The sequence below is a fragment of the Erpetoichthys calabaricus genome, chromosome 4 (genome assembly GCF_900747795.2).
Source record: "Erpetoichthys calabaricus chromosome 4, fErpCal1.3, whole genome shotgun sequence".
NCBI lineage: Eukaryota > Metazoa > Chordata > Cladistia > Polypteriformes > Polypteridae > Erpetoichthys > Erpetoichthys calabaricus.
The window spans coordinates 15,454,350-15,469,891 of NC_041397.2; the positions used below are offsets into that span (position 1 = coordinate 15,454,350).

Below are 15,542 nucleotides of genomic sequence, written 5' to 3' on the forward strand. Positions count from 1 at the left end.
ATGAAGAATCTCAACAGCAGATTTCAAGAATGTATTCGTACAGGAGGACGCCATCTAAAAGACGTAATTTTTAAAAAATGATAAATTCTATCAATTTTTCGTAAATGGCAAATTTTAAGGTTTCAATTACTATGAATACAATTTATTTCTTTTATCACTTCTAGTTTTATTGGATTGTAAAAAAGTTCCCGTTTTTTTGTGTCACCCTGTATAACAATAAAAATGGCATTGCACACTCTTGAAAAAGCATTTGTTTTCAGGTAATTTTAAATTAACAATAAAATATTATTTTAAGGGCATTTTCTTGGGGTAGGAGCTTGATACCCTATATGGGTCTAATACGTTGATAGATTTGATTCCTGAAGTGATAGTAGAGATACTGCAAAAGGAAAGAAAAGCGTAGGAAGGTCAGGTGGCTTATGGAAATTAGTAAACAAATGATAAAGTCTGGGCGGCACGGTGGTGCAGTGGTAGCGCTGCTGCCTCGCAGTTAGGAGACCTGGGTTTGCTTCCCGGGTCCTCCCTGCGTGGAGTTTGCATGTTCTCTCCGTGTCTGCGTGGGTTTCCTCCCACAGTCCAAAGACATGCAGGTTAGGTGCATTGGCAATTCTAAATTGGCCCTAGTGTGTGTTTGGTGTGTTTGTGTGTGTCCTGCGGTGGGTTGGCACCCTGCCCGGGATTGGTTCCTGCCTTGTGCCCTGTGTTGGCTGGGATTGGCTCCAGCAGACCCCCGTGACCCAGTGTTCGGATTCAGCGGGTTGGAAAATGGATGGATGATAAAGTCTTGATTTCATAAAGTCTTTCTTGGAGAATGCATCTAAAGCATGTTACATATACAGAATAGGAGAGTTTTACAGATATTTGTAAGAGATGTTTGCAAGAGAATGAGAGATCCATTGTTATTCCCAAAAAAGCTCCGATGGGAGACTGCTCAAAGGATACTGTAGATAATGTGGAGGTGTTAACTGTCTGCTCCACTGATTTGCTTTGTTTAGATTTATAGATTTTCAATGTGCCTTTATAACTTGTTGATGAACTGCTGCAGTAAACAAGTATGAGTTTTGATATTTTTTGTATTCTTTTTATTTTGTATTTTTCTTACTTATAGACAGTGAAAATGTTCAGTTGTCAGATGACAGTGACTCTTCTGATCACACTTTAGACTGCATTATGTCAAAGATACGTATACAGTAATTGATTCTTAGTCAAGTTGTCAGAATGATGTCCAGGAATTTCACAGCTTCAACCTCATTCCTGTCGTAGCAAAGATAACGTGTTACATGACATGCTGTGGTAATTTGATTTCACAAGATTCAACTTGGATTAATACTCTGCAGTTTATCATCCATCCATCCATTTTCCAACCCGCTGAATCCGAACACAGGGTCACTGGGGTCTGCTGGAGCCAATCCCAGCCAACACAGGGCACAAGGCAGGAACCAATCCCGGGCAGGGTGCCAACCCACCGCAGGACACACACAAACACACCCACACACCAAGCACACATTATACTGAATAATAAAAAAAGAAAAATTATATAGAGTATATACAGTATGAGGCGGCACGGTGGCACAGTGGGTAGCGCTGCTGCCTCGCAGTTGGGAGACCTGGGGACCTGGGTTCGCTTCCCGGGTCCTCCCTGTGTGGAGTTTGCATGTTCTCCCCGTGTCTGCGTGGGTTTCCTCCGGGTGCTCCGGTTTCCTCCCACAGTCCAAAGACATGCAGGTTAGGTGGATTGGCGATTCTAAATTGGCCCTAGTGTGTGCTTGGTGTGTGGGTGTGTTTGTGTGTGTCCTGCGGTGGGTTGGCACCCTGCCCGGGATTGGTTCCCTGCCTTGTGCCCTGTGTTGGCTGGGATTGGCTCCAGCAGACCCCCGTGACCCTGTGTTCGGATTCAGCGGGTTGGAAAATGGATGGATGGATATACAGTATGAATGAAGCATACATAATTTATGTTTATAATCCTATTTTATTTTGTTCCTACAGTAGATATATAGTAGCTATTGATGTACTGTACATATGCATAGGAAAAATGGTATATAAATAAAATGTATTATTATTATTGATTTCTTTGTTTGTCCACATATAATAATATAGTTTTATTTGATGCATTTAATTACCAAGGCTAAGAATCGGTGCCAGTTGAAGCCCATTTGTAGCCCTACATGGGGTTGATGGGCATCGCCCCTTGTTGGTGGGCAGGTGGGGTTGTCTCCCTCGGTATCTAGAGTGAACTTAAATAGCAGAAACAGTGCCCCTTTGTGCATATAACTTTTTTGTTGCGTCCGCCCCTTGGTGTACGGTGTGTACACACTTCCACTTTTGTAAACAGCGCCCAGCTTCTGTGCAGGCCGGCCATGATAGCCAGCAACTTTGGGGAGATCCAGCGAAGTCTCAGGCTGCAAAAAAACTCTGCGATATTCACGTTTGCACTCCATGAGAACCCTCAGTGCCAGGATGGGGTCGATAGTAGACTTCTTAGGCGTAAAATCAGACTGCTCTGGTGCTGTAGACTGGTAGGTGAGCAAGTCATCACGGATCCTATTAAGGATGACCCTAGCAAGGACCTTACCCTGCCACTGAGAGCAGTGTTATCCCCCTGTAGTTGCTGCAATTCAGGTGATCACTCTTCCCTTTCCAGATTGGGACAAAAAGTCTCGTTTTCCAGTGGCGATGATGCTCGTCTCCCAAATGGAAGCAAAGATTGAAAGCAAAGTTAGAAGGAGTTTGGATTTTTGATATAAACAGTCCTTGCCAAGGTGTATAAGAATGTGATTAGCAGTAGAAGCTCATTGAGGCTCATGAAAGTTTAATCAGGAAGTAAAAGAGGTAGAAAAACAATAATTTACTATTTATTGGGCAGTTGCGTGATGTTGCTTATGGTACCTGAGATATATATAAGCTTTCACATAGATTTATTAAGGTAGTAACACATAGGCAAACTCATTAATTTAACCAGTAATACCTTGTAGATAGAAATTCAAATGCTGGGTTTGAATAGTTTTCAGATCTTTTCAAAAGTAAAATAGGAATGGTCAGAAATTTTTAAAACTAAACTGAAAACTGACAGTTACAAATAGTACAAAAATCTTTTTACAGCTTTTTACAGTAGCATTTTCAATAAATAACAACAACAACATTTATTTATATAGCACATTTTCATACAAAAAGTAGCTCAAAGTGCTTTACATAATGAAGAAAAGAAAAATAAAAGACAAAATAAGAAATTAAAATAAGACAACATTAGTTAACATAGAAAGGAGTAAGGTCCGATGGCCAGGGTGGACAGAAAAAACAAAAAAAAACTCCAGAAGGCTGGAGAAAAAAATAAAAATCTGCAGGGGTTCCAGGCCACGAGACGACCCAGTCCCCTCTGGACATTCTACCTAACATAAATGAAATAGTCCTCTTTGTAGTTAGGGTTTTCACGGAGTCACTTGATGCTGATGGTCATACAGACTTCTGGCTTTTAATCCATCCATCACTGTTGGATCATCATGGTGCTTTGGGTAGATGGTGGTGGCGCACGCCACCACCAACAGGACACCAGAAAAATGAAACAGAAGGGAGAGTAGGGGTTAGTACAGATTTTGAATGAATAGTTATTATAATGAATTGGATATACAGAGTATCAGGATTAAATTACAGTGAAGTTATGAGAAGGCCATGTTAAAGTAATGTGTTTTCAGCAGTTTTTTAAAGTGCTCCACTGTATTAGCCTGGCGAATTCCTACTGGCAGGCTATTCCAGATTTTAGGTGCATAACAGCAGAAGGCCGCCTCACCACTTCTTTTAAGTTTTGCTCTTGGAATTCTAAGGAGACACTCAGTTGAGGATCTGAGGTTACGATTTGGAATATAAGATGTCAGACATTCCGATATATAAGATGGTGTGAGATTATTTAAGGCTTTATAAACCATAAGCAGAATTTTAAAGTCAATTCTGAATGACACAGGCAACCAGTGTAGTGACATCAAAACTGGAGAAATGTGTTCGGATTTTCTTTTCCTGGTAAGGATTCTAGCAGCTGCATTCTGCACTAATTGCAAACGATTGGTGTCTTTTTTGGGTAGACCTGAGAGGAGTGCGTTACAGTAATCTAGCCGACTGAAAACAAACGCATGAACTAATTTCTCTGCATCTTTCGATGATATAAGAGGTCTAACTTTTGCTATGTTTCTTAGGTGAAAAAATGCTGTCCTAGTGATCTGATTAATATGCGATTTAAAATTCAGATTACAATCAATGGTTACCCCTAAGCTTTTTACCTCCGATTTGACTTTTAATCCTAATGCATCCAGTTTATTTCTAATAGCCTCATTGTATCCATTATTGCCAATCACTAAGATTTTGGTTTTCTCTTTATTTAATTTGAGAAAGTTACTATTCATCCATTCTGAGATACAGGTTAGACATTGTGTTAGCGAATCAAGAGATTCAGGGTCATCAGGTGCTATTGATAAATACAGTTGTGTGTCATCAGCATAGCTGTGGTAGCTCACGTTGTGCCCTGAGATAATCTGACCTAATGGAAGCATGTAGATTGAGAAGAGCAGCGGACCCAGGATAGAGCCTTGTGGAACACCATATAGGATATCATGTGTCTTTGAGTTATAATTACCACAACTAACAAAGAATTTTCTCCCTGCCAGGTAGGATTCAAACCAATTTAAGACACTGCCATATATACATAAATAGTTAAATAAATAAATATATATATATACACATACACTATGGTCTGGACACACACCAGAATGATTAAAGGGAAGATAAATTTAGAAAGAAACATACAAAAATATTTGACTTGGGAATCCCACTGAGAGTGGCATTATACAGGCTTATTGCTGTTGGTATAAAGGACCCCCAGTCGCGTTTCTTGACACTTCTGCTGAATAATTCGTTGGCTGAAAGTCATCAGAGTTGATGCTATATAAATACAAAGAATTATTATTATTATTATTATTATTATTATTATTATTATTATTATTATTATTATTATTATGTGTCAGAGAGAGGATGTGCAGCATTGTTCATAATGGCCTTCAGTTTTGTTTTAATTCTCTCCTTCACTATGACCTTCAGATTGTCCAGAATGTGTCACAGAACTGAGCTTGTCCTTCAAATTAGCTTGTTGATTCAGTGGACCTCTTTTGAAATGATGTTACTAGCCCAGCACACCACAGCATAGAAAATCTCCTTGGCCATCACAGAGTTACAGAAGATGTGAAGGATGCCTCCCACAGTCCACATTGATTTCTCAGATTAGTTGTGGCTACACATTGTTACCGGAATAACTCTTTTCTACCCTTCAGAAAGTAGTGTGTGGCCCACATAGTCTCCATCCACCATGCATCTTCATTGCATCTTGCTGTTCATCAGCATGTTTGTTGTTCACACTCTCAGCCATTCCCATGCTCCTGCACTGCACTTCTACAAAAGAAAACTGCATAAGTGAATTCTTAAGGGTTTTATGAATAATCAATCCTTTGGACTTTTTTTATGAACTGTGAGAATGATGAAGATGAAGACCAATGTGAAAGTTCCTTGGATCCAATGTTTTCAAAGCCCCAGTGCTCACCAGGTAAACAAGTTGAGCCCTTCTTACCCTTTTTTTAGTCTTTTTGCTAAATATTTTGTAACCAAGGATACAAGAAATTTAACCTAAAAAATCAAAAAATACCATTTTTGAATTTAAATACAGTTTTAAGAATGTTCCACATCATGGCACAAGGTTGTGTGTATGGTCCACAATGCTGTTCATCACACAGAATTAGTAATTCATATGGGCATTACTGGGTGGTAATGCAGGAAAAAAAGAAAACAATGTGAAGTTAATGACATTCTAAACTCAGTCTGACTAAATCTAATCAGGTCATTTATACATTGGCATGGTGGCACACTTGTAATGTATTTTAAGGAATTTGATGATGAACATGTATCATTTCTTACATGTTGTAGTTTTTAGGTGAAGATGTTATTGCTGGTATTATGTCATCATATAAAACAATTAACAATATCTATATGAGAGGTTTCAGTTTAGATAGGTACAGTACATAAATATGATACATTATATAATAGATAGATATAAAAGACACCATATGACAGATAGGCAGAACTTTGTTTGTTCCCAGGGGGAACTTTGGCTTTTTACAGTAGTGTTTTCAATAAATAAATACATAAATAGGTAGATAAATAAATATATATACACATACACTATGGTCTGAACACACAATAGTGTGACTAAAGGGAAGATAAATTTAGAAAGAAACATACAAAAACATTTGACTTGGGAATCCCTCTGAGGGTGGCATTATACAAGCTTATTGCTGTTGGTAAGTGTTTTTCTTGACACACTTCTGCTGAATAATTCGTTGGCTGAAAGTCATCAGTGTTGGTGTGTCAGAGAGAGAGGATGTGCAGCATTGTTCATAATGGCACTCAGTTTTGTTTTCATTCTCTTCTTCATTATGACCTCTAGGGGTACCAGAGTGTGTCCAATAACTGAGCCTGCCCTTTTATTTAGCTTGTTGATTCAGTGGGCATCTCTTGAAGTGAGGTTACCAGCCCAGCACACCAAAGCATAGAAAATCGCACTGGCCATCACAGAGTTGTAGAACACATGAAGGATGTCACTACCCTCATTAAAGGAACGCAGTCCCCGAAGGAAGGAGAACCTGCTCTGCCTTTTTTTCTTTAGTTCCTCTGTGATCTGAGATTGGTCAAATCTGTCACTAATGTGGACTCCCAAGTACTTGTAGGAATGGACCACCTCTACACCCACTCCTTGAATTATGACCAGACATAGGGGCTGTTTGTTGCAGTGCAAGTCATTAAGCCATTCCTTGGTTTTACTGATGTTAAAATTCAGACAATTCTCTTTGCATCACGAAACAAAGTTCTCCCCCTGACTCCTCTCTTCTGTCTCATTCCCTTTATCAATACACCCCATAAGTGCAGAATCATCTGAGAATTTCTGCAAGTGACATGACCTACTGTTATATTTGTAATCTGAGGTGTACAGAGTGAAGCGAAAAGGAGACAGGCTCGTTTCCTTGTGGTGCTCCAGTGTTGCTCACTTCCGTATCATACACACAGTCCTTGGCTCTCATAAACTGTGGTCTGCCTGACAGACAGTCCATTATCCAGGACACCACAGGGTCATCCACCTGCATGTATCTGAATTTACCCATTAACAGGGATTGGTGGATGGTATTGAAGGCACTGGATAAATCAAAAAACATCATCCTGACAATGTGGCCAGCTTGTCCAGGTGAGAATAAGCCTTGTGAAGCAGACAGATAATTGCATCAACCACTCCAATCTTTGTCTGATAGGCAAACTGCAGTGGGTCCCTCTGGGGACAAATAAAGTTTTATCTATCTCTCGTCAAATGAAACTGCAGTGGGTCTCTCTGGGGACAAATAAAGTTTTATCTATCTATCTATCTATCTATCTATCTATCTATCTATCTATCTATCTATCTATCTATCTATCTATCTATCTATCTATCTATCTATCTATCTATCTATCTATCTATCTATCTATCTATCTATCTATCTATCTATCTATCTATCTATCTATCTATCTATCGTCATATGAAAAAGTTTGGGAACCCTACTCAGCCTGCATAATAATTGACTGTACTTTCAACAAAAAAGATAACAGTGGTATGCCCTTCATTTCCTAGGAACATCTGAGTACTGCGGTGTTTTCAGAACTAAGATTTTTAGTGAAGCAGTATTTAGTTGTATGAAATTAAATAAAATGTGAAAACTGGCTGTGCAAAAATGTGGGTCCCCTTGCAATTGTGCTGATTTGAATGCCTGTCACTGCTCAATGCGGATTACTGGCAACACCAAATTGGTTGGATGAGCTCGTTAAGCCTTGAACTTCATAGACCGGTGTGTCCAATCATGAGATATAAAGGTATTTAAGGTGGTCAATTGCAAGTTGTGCTTCCCTTTGACTCTCCTCTGAAGAGTGACAGCATGGGATCCTCAAAGCAACTCTCCAAAGATCTGAAAACAAAGATTGTTCAGTCTCCTGGTTTAGGGGAAGGCTACAAAAAGCCATCTCAGAGGTTTAAACTGTCAGTTTCAACTGTAAGGAATGGAATCAGGAAATGGAAGGCCACAGGCACAGTTGCTGTTAAACCCAGCAGGTCTGGCAGGCCAAGACAAATACAGGAGCGGCATATGCACAGGATTGTGAGAATGGTGACAGACAACCCACAGATCACCTCCAAAGACCTACAAGAACATCTTGCTGCAGATGGTGTATCTGTACATTGTTCTACAATTCAGCGTAATTTATACAAAGAACATCTGTATGGCAGGGTGATGAGAAAGAAGCCCTTTCTGCACTCACGCCACAAACAGAGTCACTTGTTGTATGCCAATGCTCATTTAGACAAGCCAGATTCATTTTGGAACAAAGTGCTTTGGACTGATGAGACAAAAATTGAGTTATTTGGTCAGAACAAAAAGCGCTTTGCATGGCGGAAGAAGAACACCGCATTCCAAGAAAAACACCTGCTACCTACTGTCAAATTTGTTGGAGGTTCCATCATGCTCTGGGGCTGTGTGGCTAGTTCAGGGACTGGGGCCCTTGTTAAAGTCGAGGGTCATATGAATTCAACCCAATATCAACAAATTCTTCAGGATAATGTTCAAGCATCAGTCACAAAGTTGAAGTTACGCAGGGGTTGGATATTCCAACAAGACAATGACCCAAAACACAGTTCGAAATTTACAAAGGCATTCATGCAGAGGGAGAAGTACAATGTTCTGGAATGGCTGTCACAGTCCCCTGACTTGAATATCATCGAAAATCTATGGGATGATTTGAAGCAGGCTGTCCATGCTCAGCAGCCATCAAATTAAACTGAACTGGAGAGATTTTGTATGAAGAATGGTCAAAAATACCTCCATCCAGAATCCAGACACTCATCAAAGGCAATAGGAGGACAGCATCTAGAGGCTGTTAGATTAGCAAAAGGAGGCTCAACTAAGTATTGATGTCATATCTCTGTTGGGATTCCCAAATTTATGCACCTGTCTAATTTTGTTATGATGCATATTGCATATTTTCTGTTAATCCAATAAACTTAATGTCACTGCTGAAATACTACTGTTCCCTAAGGTATGTCATATATTAAAAGGAAGTTGTTACTTTGAAAGCTCAGCCAATGAGAAACAAAAATCCAAAGAATTAAGAGGGGTTCACAAACTTTTTCATATGACTCTATCTATCTATCTATCTATCTATCTATCTATCTATCTATCTATCTATCTATCTATCTATCTATCTATCTATCTATCTATCTATCTATCTATCTATCTATCTATCTATCTATCTATCTATCTATCTATCTATCTACAGTACTTCATGCCACTGTTGTTTTCTCTGTCAATTAGATTTTCATTTCTGTGCAGGAAAAGAATCAGAATTCTGGCAGCTGTGTAAAAAAACTGGATGTGTGGAGAAGATCTTTTCCAAAATCACAGATGAGCTGACAAATGTTTCCATGAAAATTACTAATCACAGTGCCAGTGAGAATGGTAAGTGATGATGATTTTTGTTTTGTACAGTAGTGATGTATTCACCTTGATTTGTAAATGTCAAGGAGTATCTTGTTATTCCTTGTATGGTAAAGGGTATAGTTGTGTGCACATGTGTAATATAAAAAGGGGGTGTGGAGTTTAGAGGAAACAGTGTGCATGGAATGAGCGATAGAGAGACCAGTGTTTGAGAATGATATAAGCGTAAGATATAAGCATTTGCGGTTGTTTTAGTTTTGTTAAATAAAGTGTTCCTGTTGTTCATTACCCTGAAGGATTGGTTGTATTTAGATGTATACAGAAGATAAGAATATATAACAATTTTATAGTCTGTTTGGTACTTTATTTATGATTTTGCATATACAGTAAGTAAATTCAATTCCAATGTTAAAAGCGAAACTTCATCAGAGCTTTTTCATCTCACAACTTGCCTCAGTGAAACTAAAACCTGGATGGAGCAGAACTCTTTAAAATTAAATTGTAACAAAACTGAACTCCTGCAAATTAGTACTAAAGCGCAACTTAAGAAAACAAGCTCCTTTACAGTCACTCTTGACGGTGATCTCATTAGACCACCTTCTAATGAAAAGGAATCCTGGTATCATTTTTAATTCTCCCTTTCTTATTCCACCCACATAAATCACATTAAGAAATGTACTTACTTTCACCTTCATAACATGTCCTGTTTTTCACTCATTCCTCTCCTTTCCTAATGCTGAAAAACTTGTCCTTGCTTTTATCACATCTTGTATCAATTACTGTAACTCCCTACTGGCAGGTGTCCATTCTAATCTTATATCACAGCTCCAGTTCAAAACTCTGTTGCAAGAGTCCTAACACAAACCAGTAACAGCGAGCATATACTGTAACAGCCATCCTGCTTCACCTTCACTGGCTTTCTGTATCTTACAGAATTGAATATCCATCCATCCATCCATTTTCCAACCCGCTGAATCCGAACACAGGGTCACGGGGGTCTGCTGGAGCCAATCCCAGCTAACACAGGGCACAAGGCAGGAACCAATCCTGGGCAGGGTGCCAACCCACCGCAGGACACACACAAACACACCCACACACCAAACACACACTAGGGCCAATTTAGAATCGCCAATCCACCTAACCTGCATGTCTTTGGACTGTGGGAGGAAACCGGAGCGCCCGGAGGAAACCCACGCAGACACGGGGAGAACATGCAAACTCCATGCAGGGAGGACCCGGGAAGCAAACCCAGGTCCCCAGATCTCCCAACTGCGAGGCAGCAGCGCTACCCATTACACCACCGTGCCGCCAGAATTGAATATAAAATTCCATTATTAACCAATAAAGCTTTAAATGGCCTTGCACCGGACTACATCAGTGACCTTCTCCATCACTAGGCTTCTGTTCGTCCACTAAGGTCCTCTGATTCTAGCCATCTTGTTGTGCCCCACACTAACCTGCACTCTATGAGTGACACGCCGTTCAGCTGCAGGGCGCCCAGACTTTGGAGTGACCTCCCGAAATTAATGAGATCCGCTGACTCCATTCATTCCTTTAAAAAACAACTGAAAACTCCTCTGCTCAGGAAGGCTTTTAGCTTAACCTGACATTCTGCCCCTCTTTCAGTTTACCTTTCTCTCTAGACGTTAAGGATAATTTGTGTGCATGTGTGTTATATCTCAAATTCTGTTATTTGTTAGGCTTTTCTTTTAGCATTGAATTTAGTATTTTACTCTGGTTTATTGTCTTTTATTTTATGTAATGCTTTGTATCTCCTGTATTCATCTGTTTAGTGTTCTTTGCAGAAATATTTATACCCAATGTTACACATACCCTGCTGTTTAAATTAGTGCCTCGAGCATGGGAAAGGTGCTATTTTAATAAAATGTATTATTATTATTATTGTTGTTGCCAAGATAAGTACAGATTACAGTTCCAATGTCTCGGATGCCTATGGCAAATAAAATGTACAGTGACAATCACTGTGCTAGGCATGTTGTAATCTGTTCAACTGAAATGTTTTTAAGTAATGCTCCACACTACGTAATACAATTCTGATCATTCAGCATTTTTAACCATTAACCATCTAATAACTGATGAGATTTGGTTTGCAGTGAACTCTTCCCAGATGTTGCCCGCTGTCTTTCCTGGCATTTCCGTGTAGCTTCTGGGATGTCCTGGATGCATATCATTGTCCTGATTTTATTTCCCTCAAGAATTTTGAAAGTTAGCTGCTTTTTTCTTATTCAGTTGTACTTAACTCTTAACCATTTGCATTTTGTTCTTTCCTCAGATTATAAATTTGCCTTTGCAGTGGCAAAGACCTCTGGTCTTCTTCCGCAGATCATGTCGGAAAATGAAACAGGTAGGGTCAGATTTCTTCTAAAATACCCATCTAATTCTAAAATAATATTTTATGTTCAAACGTCTTAACAATACAATACTGACACTCTGTGTAAGAAAGGAGAGAGCCGACTATACTTCCTTAGAAGGCTGGCGTCCTTCAACATCTGCAATAAGATGTTGCAGATGTTCTATCACACGGTTGTGGCGAGTGACTTCTTCTACGCGGTGGTGTGCTGGGGAAGCAGCATAAAGAAGCAGGATGCCTCACGACTGGACAAAATGGTGAGGAAGGCAGGCTCTATTGTAGGCATGGAGCTGGACAGTTTGACATCTGTGGCAGAGCGACGGGTGCTGAGCAGACTCCTATCAATTATGGAGAATCCACTGCATCCACTGAACAGGATCATCTCCAGACAGAGGAGCAGCTTTAGTGACAGACTGCTTTCACCGTCCTGCTCCACTGACAGACTGAGGAGATCGTTCCTCCCCCACACTATGCGACTCTTCAATTCCACCCGGGGGGGTAAACGTTAACATTATTCAAAGTTATTGTCTGTCTGTTATACCTGCATTGTTATCACTCTTTAGTTTAATATCTATCTATCTATCTATCTATCTATCTATCTATCTATCTATCTATCTATCTATCTATCTATCTATCTATCTATCTATCTATCTATCTATCTATCTATCTATCTATCTATTTCTATCTATCTATCTATCTATCTATCTATCTATCTATCTATCTATCTATCTATCTATCTATCTATCTATCTATCTATCTATCTATTGTATCCATGCATTCATCTTAACCATCTGCCCTGTTGTGCTTTGTGTGTTTTATGGTCTCCTCCAGCACACCTATGGTCTGAAACACCTTAACTGAACTGAATGATGTTAAGAAAGGTGTCCCTCAGGGGGTCAGCATTAGGGCCGCTGCTATTTTTAATATATAAATAATTTGGATAGGAATATACGTAAATAACAAGCTGGTGAAGTTTTCAGATGATACCAAGCTAAGAGGATTGGCAGATCATCTAGAATCTGTTCAATCATCACAAAGGAACTTGGACAGCATACAGGCTTGGACAGATTTGTGGCATATGAAATTTAAAGTCAGTAAATGTAATGTGTTACATTTATGTAAAAATGTTAGTTTTGAATACACAATGGGAGGTCTGAAAATTGAAAGTACACCTCATGGGAAGTATTTAGGAGTCGTAGTGGACTAGACACTATCAACTCGCAGTCAGTGTTCAGAAGCCATTAAGAAGGCAAATAGAATGTCATGTTATATAGCGCCCTGATGTGTGGAGCACAAGTCACAGGAGGTTCTGCTCAGGCTTTATAACACACTGGTGAGGCCTCATCTGGAGTCCTGTGTGCAGTTTTGGTCTCCAGGCTACAAAAAGGACATAGCAGCACTAGAAAAGGTCCAGAGAAGAGCAACTAGGCTGATTACAGGGCTACAGGGGATGAGTTATGAGGAAAGATTAAAAGAGCTGAGCCTTTCTAGTTTAGGCAAAAGAAGATTGAGGTGTTTAAAATTATGAAGAGAATCAATCCAATGTATCGAGAACTGTGACTTTAAAATTTGTTCATCAAGAACAAGGGGACACAGTTGGTAACTTGTTAAGGGTAAATTTCACACAATTAGGAAGTTTTCCTTCACACGGAAAACCACAGACACATGAAATAAGTGAGAAACTAATATGGTAGATGTTAGGACTTTATAGGAACCTTTAAAACTTGACTTGATGTTATTTTGGAGCAATTAAGAAGATAGGACTGGTGAGTTTTGTTGGGCTGAGTAGCCTGTTCTCTTCTGGCTCTTTTCCAAAATTGCAGAACTGACTTAGATGTACTACAAACCTCTTATAGCAGATAGAGGACTTGGGCAGCCAAGGATCATTAAGAATTGCTTTCCATGCTACCCGCTCAACTCACATGACAAAAGAATTTCTGCTCAACATTGGAAGTAATCCTTTTTCCTAAGGTTCAAATTATAAATATCATATCCAATTTATTCATCTTAACCCTCTGTTCTCTTTTACTTTGTGTGTCTTGTGATCTCCTGCAGAACACCTATTGCTTTCCATGCCACCTGCTCAACTCTTAAGACAATTTTTCTGCACCAAGTTACAATCTTTCTTGAATGGCAACTCTGCAGTCGACTGAAATCTTTGTTTGATTTATTTTTCCCTCCTAAAGTTTCCCTAACGTACGGCTCTTCACAAGATGTTCCTCATTTCTTCTCTATCTCCAAACAGACACTGAAGCAAAACTGGAAAGCCTGCAGGTCCAGCAGAACCTATTGACTCAAGCAAAATCTGCAATGCAGGAAGTGAAGACAAAGATGGATCAATGGGACACTTAACAGCGGCCTTAGTCCAGCTGGAGTTGTAGACATGGCTGTACATGTAATGGAATTCTGATCAGTACTTCTCATCTTCATGTTCTGTTTTCCTTATCCCACTAGGCGTATGTCTGCACTCTTACACCATCAATGGGCTCTTGGCTGTTACTCTGACTGGTTTCTGTTGACTTTTCATCTTCACAGACTTTGTAATTTACCTAATCTTGTGTGGTTGTTTTTTAGTGGAGGGCCATTTTTGCCTCTGTTGCTGTCCTAATGCCATTTTGGTCAGATTCTCCACAACGCTTTTACATTAATTTAAGGGTAACTGCATGGCTACGCTGATTTACTCATGGAATTTATTTATCCCGGTGGATTTCGCTTCATTAGCTTTCCCATGCAGTTCTTTCGGGTTGTTTTTGATTTAGTTCACTGCACATGTACTACTCCTAAAAAAGGATGCATTGTTAATTTTCACCTGCTCAGATATCAGCAACTCATGTTTGAAAGTTGTACATGGGCAAAAAATCATTATGAATTCCTTGGAATGACCAAGGTTTCTGAATTATTTGGTCACAAACTGTTATCTGATCTTCATGTAAGTCACTAGGGTAGACAAACACAACATGATTATGCTAACACACAAACCATTCTGGTCTTTCATGTGTTTATTGAACACACCCAACAACCATTAAGAGTGGGTTGCGGAAAAAGTCAGTGAACCCTTGGATTTAATAACGAGTTGAACCTCCCTTAGCAAATAAGTACTTCTGGGAGCTGCAGATCAGACCTGCAAAGCATTCAGGAGAAATTCTGAACCATTCTGTCTTACAGAACAACTTCAGCTCATCCATATTCTTAGGATATCTCAAGGTCATTCCATAGCAACTCCACTGGGGTGAGGTCTGAACTCTAAGCCACTCCAAATAAACATTTTATAGTAGACTAGCTGATTACCCATTGGCTTCGCTCACTGAGTGCAAGGGAAAAAAATAAAATGTAGCATTTATAAAATAAGTTTGTTAATTGCCAATTTTATTTTTCAACAACTAAAGAGCATTTACAATAACATAGAAATCAAAATAAACAACATTATTAACATCATTATTATATGAGAATATGAAGTAATATATAAGAAGCACATTGCATATAAATATAAATCATTAAACAGTAAAATATTTTGATAAAAGAATTTGAACAGCATATAAGAAGCGTATAAATTATTAAACAGTAAGACATTAACATTTAAGAAGTAAAGATACATTGAGTGCTACTGCAGTGCTTTCGGGTATACTACATTT

The 15,542-nt window shown here is 39.2% G+C and overlaps 1 protein-coding gene across 1 annotated transcript in view; it reads left to right on the forward strand.

Annotated features, from left to right (window-relative positions):
- The window catches only part of LOC114650060 (uncharacterized), a 170,322-nt gene extending 155,540 nt beyond the window's left edge, over positions 1–14,782 (forward strand). Inside the window, exons 13-15 of the mRNA XM_051926371.1 lie at positions 9,435–9,560; positions 11,833–11,904; positions 14,156–14,782. Coding sequence (XP_051782331.1) covers positions 9,435–9,560; positions 11,833–11,904; positions 14,156–14,262 — 305 coding nt within the window. The 3' untranslated portion in view covers positions 14,263–14,782. The remainder of the gene's footprint in view (positions 1–9,434; positions 9,561–11,832; positions 11,905–14,155) is intronic.
- The last annotated feature ends 760 nt before the right edge of the window (positions 14,783–15,542 follow it).